This window comes from Protopterus annectens, chromosome 3.part0 (genome assembly GCF_019279795.1).
Source record: "Protopterus annectens isolate FY-2018-M chromosome 3.part0, PAN1.0, whole genome shotgun sequence".
Classification (NCBI taxonomy): domain Eukaryota; kingdom Metazoa; phylum Chordata; order Ceratodontiformes; family Protopteridae; genus Protopterus; species Protopterus annectens.
In genome coordinates, this window is record NC_056731.1 from 361144291 (window position 1) to 361159745 (window position 15455).

The following is a 15455-nucleotide window of genomic DNA, read 5'->3' on the forward strand; positions in this document are numbered from 1 at the left end:
TAAAAATCCCTGAGAAATTTTGTTCAGATAATAATATTTCGCTTGTTGACAATAATATCAAAATACAAGGCCCACACATGCTGTCAGTAAAGGTTTATTTTCTCCATATTTATTGCAGCTGCAATCCAAAATCCAGGCTGACATCATATTAATTAATAGTAAGAAATGCTGGGTAAGAGGTAAGACTATACAGCATGATCATGCAGTGTCACTTTTAAATGACAGCTAAAAAATATATAACAAAAGTAGCAAACATAAAATTAACTCCATGCCTATATTAGTGTTTGTTTACATTATATTAGTGTTTGTTTACATTTTAGGATATGCTTGATGCAAATAATTTTCTTCAGAAATTATATCATTTAAAAGAAAACACTAACTGTTAATCACATAAGCGATAAAATGAGAAAAATTCTTACAAAACAGATTGTCACATCAAGCAGCAAAATATCGTTATTGACAAGTCAACAAATCAATGCTCATTCTTTATGTTTGCACCTGTCTTGCGGACAGTGGAATGAACTTGGCAATAAATTTATTTTTGGACTTAACTGAACCTGAAAATGTGACAGCACAAGGGATTTTTAATTCTTTGTTTGAGTGCCTTAAATCTCACAGTTTAACAGAGGACTACTTGAAATGTAAGTTGGTTTGCATTGCATGTTATGGTGCAGCTGTTATGCGAGGATGTAAAAGCGGCATTAAAAAGCTAATGACAGACAAGTTTTCATTGCTTATTTTTTGGCACTGTGTGAATCACAGATTGGAACTCTCTGCCGGTGATGTAATCAAAGAAGTTTAGGGCATTAACAGATTTAAGGCATTCACTGATAAGCTGAATGTGTTGTACCATTCATCATTGAAAAATAGCAGAGAATTACAGGTGTGCGCAAAACAGCTGGACACTCACATGCTAAAAACTGATTGAATTCTAAGCACACGATGGGTGGCGTCAAGTTATTGTACCGTGCCCGCAATTTATATATATGTGTGTGTGTATATATATATATATATATATATATATATATATATATATATATACATATATATATACACACACACACACATGCACCCACTTCAAAACTTTACTAAAAGCACACCTAAAAACATGTTGGCTATGCCCTTGCAACTCCCACTCTAATATCACCCACCCCATCCAACCACTACCTTTCTTTCCACTCCACTACTACCTTGATTATAGCAAGCTCAGATGCTCATAAGCCTAGTACTTATTATACAGCAGGAACTTCTTATTGAAACATTTGTCAAAGTCTGTTATGTACTTCACAGATAGATTCTAGTACTGATGTACTATGTTCTTCATCTGTAAATATGTTGTAATAATTGCTATGTAAATTGTTAATCGTTATGTAATCCAATGTAACTACTGTCTGTTTTAACTGTGGAGCTTTTCTCCCCGGGCCTCCACTGAAAATGGACCTACGTCTAGTCGGACACTCCCGGTCAACAAATATATATATATATATATATATATATATATATATATACACATACACACACACACACACACACACACACACACACACACACACACACACACACACACACACACACACACACACTCCATTTATATGTTTGAAGAAGACATGAATCAAATGCATTAAGAAGGAAACATCTGTGATTTTCAAACCTATATTAAAAAGCATTCATTAAAAAAGTACAGCGGTCCGATTTTATTGACTGCCTCTGACCAGCACCTCAGGCCATGACTTGTACAATACGGTATGTCTACCATCCTTCTAGTAGTATTTCTTCAGGACACCATGTCAGCAGTTGTGCTATTTTTTTGCCTCAACATCCTGTCACAGTAAACAGCTTCTTCATGCAAATGAGACTCCATGTCCATCTCAACCACATTATATTTACAAGACAGCTCACAAAGCTGAAGTATTTTAGGTTCATTTTCTCACACTGAGCTTCTATACAATGCCTTCATTTTACTGTCCCACGTTTTATCATTACCCTAAGCAAGGTAATGGAAAGTACTTAGCAAACATTTCTCATAAAGTGCTACCAAACTGGTACAAAATTACAATGCAGAAACTGAACTTACACCGAAGCATCTTGTTTTGCTTCTCGCATAACTTAGTTGCACTGTATAATGAATAGTCTGTCACTTACAACATAACTTATTTGTGCATAATGTATGATGGACCAAAACCTTTGTACGTGTAACAATTTATAAGTACATTTAAATAAACATAATTTAACTGTGCCACTATTAGTCAACATTGGGTCATCTGGCACTTTAATACTGATGCTGTAATGACCTGTTTAATGAGATTTTTATTTCAATACTGATAAAAACATCCTTCACCCAATGTCTGCACTTAAATTCATATTACTGTGTCTGACTACTCTGCTCCTCAAACTCAAAGCAGTGCCTTGCAGCTTACATCATCAGGGTCATTACTCGCTTTTCCACAAAGACTTTATTGAATTCTACACTAAGCTTTACATGAGTGAACAGGTCAAGCACCAGGGCTCAGAGTTTGCTTTCTTCTTTGAAACTCATAAAGCCCTTTCCAGTTCACAATGCTGCTGGCTATGAAACTTGACTCCTTAGGGGTCAGGAAATCTGACCCTTGCATGGAAAAGGTCACATGACTTTATAAAAAGAGTTCTTGGCTGCCATAACTTACATGCACTAGCTGTTCCTGTGTGTCAAACTCCCGGAAGCAGCCTTCCCAATGACAGTTGGTCTCATAAACCACTTCAGGCTCTTGCTTACTCTCGTCCTTGTCTCCTTCTTCTTTTACAAGTGTTATTCCTTCTTGTTGATCCTGTAGCAAAGAAAAAGGAGGAAATTATAAACTCCTGGAATGGGAGAACTACTCCAAAACAAATACATTCCAGGCACTTCATTTGTCTTACTGACCTGCTTTAACAGAGATTTTTCTACAGGAAGTATAAACACAGGAAACAAAGAGATTCATTCAGCACTGGCAAACATTTTCAGAAATCCTTTTTTCCTTAATTTGTAAGTAGATCACTAGGACACACACAAAAACTTATTAGAACAGCAAACCAATTTGTTCTTTTATGTATCCATCTTGCTTGCAGTTTTTGCCTTCACATCAATAGGAACTGAATTATGAAAAAATAAATATGTAGCTAGCATCTTAGCCATCAGCCAACAAAGAATTCAGGTTTCTCATTAAAATATCTGAGGTTCATTATTTTAAATTTATCAACATGTGCACTGCTTTACTTCTTTACAATAATGCATCATATTCTTGTATCTACTGTTACAGTGTAAACTCATACTTCCCTGCTGCCAATGAAAAAGGGCTATGGCCTCAGCAAAACTCAAATCTAATAGAAAGAAAATGAAACGATCAGGACCCCTTCATTATTTTAAACTTCCCCAGCTCAGCATAAACATTTTGAATTTTCGTAATTGTGAAAAAGAATGTACGAAATGGTGCTGTGACAAGACACTCAACTGCTTCACAGCAGACGCAGAATATATATATTTTTTTGGTATGAACCCCAGCATTATGAATTAGAATAGCTGTCAATATCTGAGCTCATGCTTCAACAAAACATTATTCTATTAAAAAAATTATATATATATATATATATATATATATATATATATATATATATATATATATATATATATATATATATATATATATATAAAGTCTCCTATATCTGCATAGGTTGCCCCTGTTTCTTCCCAAATCCCAAAGAAATGCCATGGTGAACTGGAGATCTTTCAAAAGTGTCCGTAGGTATACCTGCCATGTATGAGTGAGTGCCCAGCAATGGGCTTGTGGCCCATTCAGGATTAGTTCATAGTCATATGCATGCTCATTGAGTGTAAAGGACAGACTGTGGCTCCCCCTAGATTCTGAATTGCATTAACAGGTTAATGGAGAATGAATGAAAGGGTCTTTGAATTAACATTTTCAATGGACTCAACACCCATCTGGAATATTATGGGACCAAGAAAGTACTTTTACCTCTTGTACCACGAGATGTTCCATTCCATACTTGCTTAAGGGTAGCAACTGATTCTTGTATGGACCCAGTGTATGACCACTGCAACACATGCAGTTTACTAGGCAAGGGGAGAAAGAGAAGTAGATTGCCAGGCCTTTCTTCCAGATCTCACACTTGCACTCACACCTATGGATAATTTAGACATTGCTAATTTAAACGGACCACTCTGCAGCATTTTAGAACCAAACACAAATTATCTCTTCCTTACCTAACCTCAGTAAAAAAAAAAAAAAAACAGTGCACAGCCTGGCTGTTCTCCTATGACTACAAAGTTTAATACAGATATACTTAGGAGTATCTATCAGAGTTTACTTGACTTGGATTAGAGTGCAAAAGGGAAAAATGTATACAGCTCCTATTGCAATATTTTTGAAATCTGAGAGCTGGGATTAGATAACTCTGTTGGAATACATCAGTCATAATCTGAATGCAGAGTGGTAATCAGTAGGTGCCTAGAAATACATTTGATTAGCTGCAACAAGGCATACAGGGATAAAGTCAGGGCTACTTTGCAGGTGATCTGAGTTCGAATAATGATTTGGGTGCCCATAGGAGTTCACAAGGGAGGATGGGAATTAGCAGCCACTGTCTGCTCACCCATTCTATGGGGAGGAACACTGACTCTGGCTCACCATATGGTTGCCACCTAGCAGGAGAATACATGTCTATCCTGTAAAGCTTGGTTCTATCGAGCCTACCCTGCTGTGTGCAATTACACTGCAAAGGGCACATATAATGGAGCCTGGAACTGCTGCCACAGGGGAGAGGGTGGTTTCTCAGGAAAGAAAACAGGCTGCCTCGCAGGACCAACAAAGCTGGCTGACTCCCTACCACATGACTTATCACAGCAGGCTGAGTTTATGAGGTATTTTCCAGATAGCAATGTATAGGCTGTAGGGCTATCACCTGCTTCATAAGCTGTGGCTGAGCTCATGAGGGATTCTCCAGATAGCAATGTAAGGGCCATAGGGCTCTTGCCTGCCTGATAATTTCTGGTTGAGCTGATGAAGGATTCCCCAGATAGAGCATGTATAGGCCATATGGCTCTCGCCTGTCTGATAATCAGTGGCTGAGTTCATGAGGGATTCTCCAGATAGTAATCTATGGGCAGTAGGGCTCTTGCCTCCCTGATAAGCTGTGGCTGAGCTCACAAGGGATTCTCTAGATAGCAATGCATGGGCCTTAGAGCACTCACCCACCTGATAATCTGTAGCTGAGCTCATGAGGGATTCCCCAGACAGCAAAGTATGGGCTGTATGGCTCTCGCCCACCTAATAATGTGTAGCTGAGCTCATGAGGGATTCCCCAGACAGCAATGTATGGGCAGTAGGGCTCTCGCCTGCCTGATAATGTGTGGCTGAGCTCATGAGGGATTCCCCAGACAGCAATGTATGGGCCGTTGAGCTCTCACCTGCCTTATAAATCTGTGGCTTCCATGATCTTGGAATGAATGGGTTGCCTGGGTGCAGGTAGAGCAGCCACTGGGCTTGGTCCTGTTGAGGTACAAAAGAAAAAAAAATGGAAATACATTTGAGTTGAATAGAAAATGAAGCAAAATGCTGCTTTTACAAACAAACAAAAAATGTAAATGGATATGAAACCATATCCAGGAATAAGGAGATAGCAGATACATATTTGCTGCATTAAACGATCTGTGAAAATACTGCCTTTTCTGATGCCCCAATAAGAATATTTCTGAAAACCTCCAGTATCCCTAAACAGGACACAAATATTCCTGTTGGTGCATACAACGGCAGCTTGCTCTGGTCTAGGAAGCTATGCCCAGTGTCCTGTCCTCTGCAGTTTAACCCAAATCCATTAAGCAAATCCAGCTAAAAGGCACATTTAAATAGGATATGAATCAGAAAGCCATCCTAGACCACAGTAAGGACCTTCTCACAGATCAACAGATACAGTGAGTGCATTTATCTAGTATATCTGGGACAGAGCCCTTTTTCAGCGGAGACCCAGGGATAAAAGCTCCAGTATACAGTAAAATAATATAAAAATTCAAAAATTCTGCTATTTACACAATACAAGAATGCAAAAATAGTAGAACACAAATTTTTATAAATACACGAATAGAGTTATGATTGTTAATCGCATATAAATAGGGAGGCAGGTGAGAGTTTTAACATGGATACAGTTAGACGGCAGCTTAATGTTGTAATGGAGTCAGAGCAGATAGAGGGTATTTGAGGGTGATGTAAGTAGGATAAGTAAGGGGGGTAGGATCAGTGGGATTTGTGAATGTTTGCAGAGTTAGTGTAGAGGGGTGATAATGCGTTGATAGGATTTGTGGATTAGCAATTGTGAGGGTCCTAGCATGAAATAGGTGGCCTGTGAAGAGTTGGGAAAGGTTATATACATACTGACAAGAGGGAAGTAGGAGAGAGCAGGCCTTGAGGTATAAAGGTAAGGTGTGGCAGGAAGGTGTGTGGGGAATGGGGGGGGGTGTGATAGGTGTTAAAGAGGGAGGATAAGATGGATAGTTGGCTGATAAAATGAAGGTGGGAGAACTGAGAAGAGACCAAGACGTGTACTTTCAAAACTTTTCCCACCTTTAATGTGACCTATAGCCAGTGTTGCTGCCTTACAGCAAGAGGTTCTCCTGTTCGATTCTCAGCAGGAGCACCTTCTGTGTGGAGACTGCATGTCCTCCCCGCAGTAGAGTGGCATTCGAAAGACATGCGTGAATGGGTGTGCCTTCGTTGAAGGTTGGGCGTCGGGCTGGCACCTCGGCACCATAAAAATCTACTGCCAATCATTAGTGGACCAGAGTTCCACTGTGGCGACCCCTAACCAGGAAAAGCTGAAAGAAGAACATCTGAAATTTGAAAACCTTCAACAGAGACTATCCAGCAGAAGAAATTCCAAACAGTCCACACTAAACATCATTGTGATGTCCAAGGAGTACAGTGTTCTGCAAGTGGGTCCTGATACATACAGTGGATATAAAGAGTGTACACACCCCTGTTAAAATGCCAGGTGTTTGGGATATAAAAAAATGAGACCACAATAAATCATTTCAAAACTTTTCCCACCTCTAATGTGACCTATCACCTGTACAATTGAATTGAAAAATAAATCTGTTAGGGGAAAAAATATAAAAAATAAAAAACGTACAATAAGCTGGTTGCATAAGTGTGCACACACTTAAACAAATACTTTGCTGAAGCACCTTTTGATTTAATTACAGCATTCAGTCTTCTTGGGTAGGAGTCTATCAGCATGGCACATCTTGACTTGACAATATTTGCCCACTCTTCCTTGCAAAAGCGCTCCAAATCTGTCAGATTGTGAGGGCATCTCTTGTGCACAGCCCTCTTCGGGTCACCCTACAGATTTTCTATTTGATTTACATCTGGGCTCTGGCTGGGCCATTCCAAAACTTTAATTTTCTTCTGGTGAAGCCATTCTTTTCTTGATTTGGATGTATGCTTGGGGTCATTGTGGTGTTGAAAGGTGAAATTCCTCTTCATCTTCAGCTTTCTAGCAGATGCCTGAAGGTTTTGGGCCAAAAGTGACTGGTATTTGGAAATGTTCATATTTCCCTTCACCTTGACTAAAGCCCCAGTTCCAGCTGAAGAAAAGCAACCCCAAAGCATGATACTGCCACTGCCATGCTTCACTGTGGGGATGGTGTTCTTTTGGTGATGCGAAGTGTTGTTTTTATGCCAAACGTACCTTTTGGAATTGTGGTCAAAAAGTTCAACCTTGGTCTCATCAGACCATAACATACTTTCCCATATGCTTTTGGGAGACTTGATGTATTGTTTTGCAAATTTTAGCTGGGCCTGGATGTTTTTCTGTGTAAGAAAAGGCTTCCATCTTGCAACCCTACCCCATAGGCCAGACATATGGAGAATACGGGAGATTGTTGTCACATGTAGTATACAACCAGTACTTGCCAGAAATTTATGCAGCTCCTTCAGTGTTGCTATAGGTCTTTTGGCAGCCTCCCTGACCAGTTTTTGTCTTGTCTTTTCATCAATTTTGGAGTGACGTCCAGTTCTTTGCAACGTCACTGTTGTCCCATATTTTCTCCACTTTTTGATAACTGTCTTCACTGTGTTCCATGGTTTATCCAATGCTGTGGAAATGTTTTTTTACCCTTCTCCTGACTGATACCTTTCAACAATGAGATCCCTTTGATGCTTTATAAGCTGTCTGCGAACCATGGCTTTTGCTGTAGCAGACAACTGAGTAAATGTTGGGAAAATCCTACTAGAACTTTATTTGGGATTAATCAGAGTCTCTTTTAATTGATGGCAGGTGTTTACCGAAGACTGAATGCTGTAATTAAAGCAAAAGGTACATCAACAAAGTATTAGTTTAAGGGTGTACACACTTATGCAACCAGCTTATTGTATGTTTTTTATTTTTTATAGTTTTTCCCCTAGCAGATTTGTTTGTTTTTCAATTGAATTGTACAGGTTATAGGTCACATTAAAGGTGGGAAAAGTTTTGAAATGATTTATTGTGGTCTCATTTTTTATATCTCAAAAACCTGGCATTTTAACAGGGGTGTGTACACTTTTTATATCCAGTGTAACTCATGAGTAAGCATACCTACATGAGGGCATATTGTTTATGTACCTTCGTATGCTACATTCAGTTTTGTGTTTATACTGTCAAAGGACACTTTTTTGTATCACTAGATGACATCATATTATTGCCACATGCTGCATGCCAAATAATGGTGCATTTATTCCTGTACAGCTAAGTCAGTGCAGACAAATTATAGATAGACATCACTCTTAATGCGAATTTAAAAATATGGAATTTTATTTATACAGTTTTACAACACAGCTGCAGTGTGATGATCTATTGCTAACAAATGTAAACTGCACATTCCTCCTATCTTTTGTAAATCACAGAATCTGTGACTTGAATCTTGTGGCAGTAGCAGAGGCTTATTATGAGGGTAATGTGCTACTTCCCTCCTAAACTTCAAAGACATGAATTTAATGGTTATTAAATACAGATAATTATAATGGACAGAGAAACTGACTTAAGGATAGGTGTTTCCTGCTCATATAGTTAATGTGTCTTGACTACATTTTGACAGAATAACTTTTGTAATATTCAGTGAGTATTTTCTGTGGAAGGCATTTTGCATTTTCTTTTTTCTGTTAAAAATTCTTTCAAGGCTCAAAGCTCTGACAGTAAATAAAAACATTTTTCTGGATGACCATAATAGTCATAAGCATATTTGGCCTAGAGTTGTAGTTAGATTTTTTTCTGCAGTGAATCTATCCTGTTGCTATTATTCCCTCTTTGCACAGATTTCTACAAAGACAACCTCTTTCTTATTTTTCACAGTGGTAGGTCTCCATATATTATAACCTACATGGGAGGCAATCTTTGTATAGGTTTAATTTAGCTAATTAATAAGTTACGTGGTCATAAATATGTCTGAATTTGTGAAAATCAATTAACCTAGCACAGAAGAGATAAACTTGAGCGCCAAACAATTATAGTGCTACGTCTTTATCATAGAGATGAGAGGTTTGAGAGGTATATATATATATATATATATATATATATATATATATATATATATATATATATATATATATGTGTGTGTGTGTGTGTTTTTGGAAATAAATATCCCACAGGTGTCCTAAATCATTTTTAGTGGTTCCGTTATTCCATTTTCACTAATGACAAGACATACTTCTTAAGGGTTATGGGAGTGGCAGTGTATATGCCTTTTTAATTTAAATGTACACAACATTGGTGAGTGTAAGAGAGCCAGACTAATAATAAACAATAGAGACAACAACCTTACTAAATAAGAAAAGTTAAACATTTTATCATTATGCTGATGAATGACTTTTAACCAATTTCAGTGTTGTTACTCTTGCAAATGAAGGGACTGATATAGTTCATGAAAATAATGATGCAGTCTTGCTGTATTCCATGTAATATTTACTTTGAGAGTTCATCAAAATGGATGCTATTTGTTATGTTTATTTCTTATTATCATTGCACATGTATAGTATACATATGCATGAAGAAATATAAAGGAATGACAGTTTTCATAGTGTTGATTATACTGCAAGTAGCAAAGCTAACTGCCAGCATCAAACTGTACCTACCCAAAGCAATCCTGGGATAAAGTTTAATATGAACACTATGTTAATTGTTAACTTGGTATTACAAATGGGATTCTGATTCTCTATTTCCATAATAGTGTGATTATGTTTTGTAATCAAATTGAAACTCTTCACTGGACAGTGGGCAGTGCAATTCTATGTGCCTCTATTCTATGCAGCTCAGTAAAAACTGTTCCCTTTATAGATAGTTTCTTTAATTAATTGTACAATTGCTGCTCTTTTCAATAACTGCATTTGGACTAGAAGTCAAGAATATTGACTCTGTGTATGACTTGACAAATGGGGAGTGGTTACCCACTTACACAGGAGTGGCCAAAACACATAGAGGCAGGACTTACTTGTCAGGAAATGGTAGTAACACCATCCACTGCCCACATTAATCACCTTTCATACATTCCATACTTAGTGAGGAGAAGCAGGCCTCCAGCTTCTCATACCTTCTCTTATGGGGTGGCAGGCTTGATGGTCAGGCATTTATGGCAGTTCATGAAAAACAACAGCAAAAAAAATCTGTAGAACTATAACTTCTTCACGTATTCCTGGGTCATTTTATGAGGGAAAGTAAATCTAAGGAAATTCTAAATTTTGTTTTGATGAAAACAATAAGTAATCAATATGTCAGGGGAACTATTATTAGAGGATTGTACTGATTAATTTACTAATCTGGCTGGTTATTTAGGGTACATGCTATAAACTTAGGTATTTGAACTTCATGGAATCAAGTTTTCCATAAATCATGGGAACTTTTCCATGGATTATGTTCTGAAGTTGCTGTAATTTATTGCACTATCAGGAATTCTTCACACTGTGCGTATCCCTCTTGGGCAAAACAAATGTGGGTACTCTAGGGCCTGGTTTTGACCTAATGATTCCAGAATTACTGCAAAGGTTTTAATGATACAGGCACCAAAAGTTGAGTCATGGGAAAATGACATGTCAAAATCCAGATCAAACTGAGAGTGGCAGAAAAGAATAAATACAGGGAATGGGGACAGACTCTTATCCTGAAATATGATGCCATGTTGTGTTCGATCTGGCAGTCTGTGTACTCATGAGATAGTGGTCGCAGGAGATTTTCTATATTGAGCCAAGCTTGAAATAATAGAAGAGAAAACCACAACAGTAATCCACTTCAGGGGGTCTATGAACTTGCACCAAATGATTTCTTCAGCATCTTCTCTTTGAGATAACTGTGAATTAAGTGAACAGGTGTCAGGACAGCTATTGTAAGAGGGGACCACAGTATGTAAATTGGGTCATTACAAAACTTGAAGTTACTGAAAAGATTTAGAAGTCTTGAGTAAACATGAATAAAACTGCAATGATTTCACCTGAGTTGGATGCTTTGTAGCAAAAGTCATGATGCTGGGGAAGGGAGGGGTAAGTGGTTATCAAGTTGAGAAAATATTCACCACAATAGCACAGATACTATAAGCCTGCAGATCACAAAGTTTGTTTTAATGACCTGGCTCAGTGAATTCCCCTGTATATACCAAAGCCTGACCCTTTGTAGTTAACTTGTTTTATTAATAATCTCACTCTCCATGGTTGTTATAAATCAGCATCTAAACACCTAAGTATACAACATAAAAAGTTATCCAAGGCTGGAAATGGGAATGTCCTTTATCAGTGTGGCCCTGCTCAAAATAGTAATTGTTCTGTTTTTTTCATCTTCTTCTTAACCTTCAAAAAACATCAGCTGCGCACATGCTTATCTTCAGCAAGTTCTTAGTGTATAAAAATGAGAAAATCTCTTCCTTTAGAAACAAATACGTATCAAAGGTCAACAAGCTTTGCTCACAGCTGCTCTAAGCTGACAGACTCATAAATGTAAGCTAATCTAGGAGCTGCTGTGATACCACATACATTGTGAGGACTTTATGGAAGGTTTTATTTGAGTTAAGGGGCTTTCAACAAAATGGTTTCTGTAAAGTATACATGCATATTTTTTGTTTGCACTTTTATGTTTATCCATGTTGGACATCTCTGAGAAAGCTTGTTAGGAAAATACAAATTTTTTGACTTATTCAGGAGTGACTTTTATCCCCCACATACGTTAAACATACAAGAGCCATATCTTAACACAAGATGGTAAAAAGGAATGTTATGAAGAAAAGATCACAGCTTGGATGACTGAATCAATATTTGCATGTATTAAATGACTAAGTCACTTAACCAGTGATTTAATATCCAAGTCTTCAAAGACACAAAGAGGAACAAATGTGCTCATACAATTGGTTTGAAGGATGTCAATTTTCCATGCAAAGAGTGGTAGTAGATAAAATAAAACTATCACAGGCTGACATAATGACTAGCACATTTCACAAGATGAGACCGAATGATTAAAATGTGCTGCCTCAGTGCCAGCACAGTGTGGTAACAGCATAAAGGAGTGAGGATGTTACATTCAGCATCATTCAGAAATTTGGAGTTTGACCAATCTATGACAGTCAGGTGGGTCTCTATTTAGAACAACATACAGTTCTCTTCTTTATCCAGAAGATACGTTACATTTAATTTACTTTATTGTTCAGGTACTGTACTTCTTAGTGTTACAGCTGGCTATGCAAACCCCTTTAAAAAGAACTTTCTTTATCTTTAAGTAAATATTTTAACTTAACTGTTTGAAAGACATGATACATGTGTGCTGGCAATTCTACAAACTGCCTATAGGTGTGTGTCCTATGTATACTCATTTATGATGCCAGTGTCCTCACACAGACTAGACTGGCATCCTACCCAGAATTGGTTTCTTTGTCTTGCATCTATCGAGGGGCAGGATAAACTCCAACTGTCCTGCAACTTTGAACTGGATTAAGCAGATAATCAGAGAATGACAGAATTTAAGTCAGATTGAAGGTTTTAATCTGTCTGCATGAACTGAATGCAGAGTTGCCTGCTCTTTTAAACACTGTGTTACAAAGCATTCCCCAAGAAAAAATACTTCTACTCCTTAATATTTTGAGAGGAAACACCTACAGCCTTAGAAAGGATACTTTTTGAGACACTGCACATTTCATGAAACAATGTGCTTTCCCCTTCTGGAAGAACACCAAGTTCTACCAATAAAATATGTTTGTACTTACAATCACTGTATTGAATGACTGCTTGTTTCTGAACCCAAAACTTAAGTAAAAGGTTACATTAGTCTAAGGAATCACTGCTGTCAGAGGCATGTCTGGAGGAAAAACTTTGCAAAGGTTAAGTGAGGAGCTGTTTTAGAGTAAGCTGGTTAACAGTAGCATCCACTGTTTCACAGTATGGGGATTACATAAAAATTTTTTGTAGAATGGGCAAGTAAAACAAGCGGTCTACTATATATAGATGCAGCAACAACATAAAATCAGTATTTTCCACCACTACCACTGAAACAGCAGCCCTGCTTCCTCTCCACTACCATACTTTTTCATTTGTTTTTGTGACTTTATAACATAATGTAACTCATTTCGTGAAATCTTCTTTACATTCAGAGGAAGAATGTCAGCAATATAACTTATTTCATATGGTGCTTTATGGATTGCCTAAAGCAAAAAACTGGCCATTGCAACTCTGCACAATACTTTGCTCGTGTATAACATTAAAACAGCATATTGTAGAAAAATGTTTCCCAAAAAGCCTAGTTTCAGCTATGATTAATAAAATAATCAACACACTTGTCAAATGTACTTTACTTGATGCTTTCTATGCTAGAGAGCAGGAGTAAATTTTTTTCCTAGACATAACCCTTTCCATGTCTACAACATCACCACAATGAAAAATGATACCCATTATTTTTCTGAAAAAAAATGTAGAGTTTCATTACACTGCTTCTATACACACAGCAAAATATGAATGCACAGGTTATCAGCAACAATTCCTTGAGTTTTGATTTGCTTTTTGCCTCAAAAACCAAGGATCATTTACTCTCAAAAACAAAAGTGCATACGTGTGTGTGTGTGTGTGTGTGTGTGTGTGTGTGTGTGTGTGTGTGTGTGCTCATCCATGCAGGTGCAAATTATATACTTATGTTCACATAAATGCACACACACACACACACACACACACAGAAAGTATGCACATTTTTGACTTGGACAAAGTCTAAATGGTGTACTCTGTCAACATAATGAGACTGCTAGCATCTCTCTTTATGGGCTGAAAGTCAGCTAATTCTTGCTAGCAGAAACATTACCTATCATCTTATTTTACTTTGGTAGTCGCCTTGGGGTTACTGTACTAGAAAAAAAGTTAAAGTAATAAAACCTGCAATGTCAGAAACTACTGAGTTACATACGTACATGTGAAGAGAAGCGGATGGATAAAAACCTAAGCCTTAATCAAGTCCTTAGCAGTGCTTCAATGAAGAGCAGCTAGGCAGCTGCCTATGCACTGACTTTATGACACAAAACTGATTTTATCTTCCCATCTAGCTCTAGTCACACAACCAATTTTCTAGTAAGATCGACTTAAGATGGTATACCTAAATACAACATCTTCCAACATGTGTATAGAAAAGCAAACCAAAAACTTCAGTTTAATTCATGTGCTGGAGTAATGTGGTACCACCGTTGTGCATTAGCATTCTTTTAAAAAGTGCATGACAAAAAGAAAAAAAAAACTCCCATGTGTGTAATGCAGTTGTCATAGCAAATAAACACAAAAATGATGTAACCGATATGGCCACTGTCAAAAAAACATCATTCTACTAGAAAGCAACAGTGGAGCAGAGTAATAAGACCATGACTACAGCCAAGGCAGCCTGAGCTTGACTAGCTGCTCAGATATTTGATGGTGTAAACAGGGAAGATGAGCATGCCCATAATGGGGTGGGGGGGGGCTATTCTGTTCAGTCTGTACTATTGCTCTGAAGACAAGGCCTTGGCTGGAGAGCACAGCTTTTCATGAATCAGGGAGCCAATGCTGGTAAGACTTGGGCATGGTCACACAAGCTGGTGATGGCAGCCCTGTCAACATATGTGATGGCGCAGAAATATGCAGTCACTGCTGGGGTAGACTTAGGTTATAAAATTATTTTAAAAATGCTCTCATTGTAGGAAGTTGGAAAGAGAACAAACCACTCTCGAAACCACCCTCATGGTTGCCTGAAAGACATCCCATACCCCCGCACAGTGTAATGTGTGTGTGTGTGTGTGTGTGTGTGTGTGTGTCTGTGTGCGTCGGTGTGTCTCATCCTTTGAGCAGAATATTAAACTGAGGTCCTATTTGCTTGAGCTGGCAGTAGCATAGGTGGATGTAAAAGTTCCAGCAGCATCTTTCGAAAAGAGTAGGGGAAGTTTGTTCAATTACTACAAATATCACCTTGGGTCT

The 15455-nt window shown here is 37.8% G+C and overlaps 1 protein-coding gene across 1 annotated transcript in view; it reads right to left on the reverse strand.

Annotated features, from left to right (window-relative positions):
• The window catches only part of GLI3 (GLI family zinc finger 3), a 1844924-nt gene that overhangs the window by 311831 nt on the left and 1517638 nt on the right, over positions 1-15455 (reverse strand). Inside the window, exon 10 of the mRNA XM_044064809.1 lies at positions 2664-2804. Within this exon, the coding sequence (XP_043920744.1) occupies positions 2664-2804 (141 nt within the window). The remainder of the gene's footprint in view (positions 1-2663; positions 2805-15455) is intronic.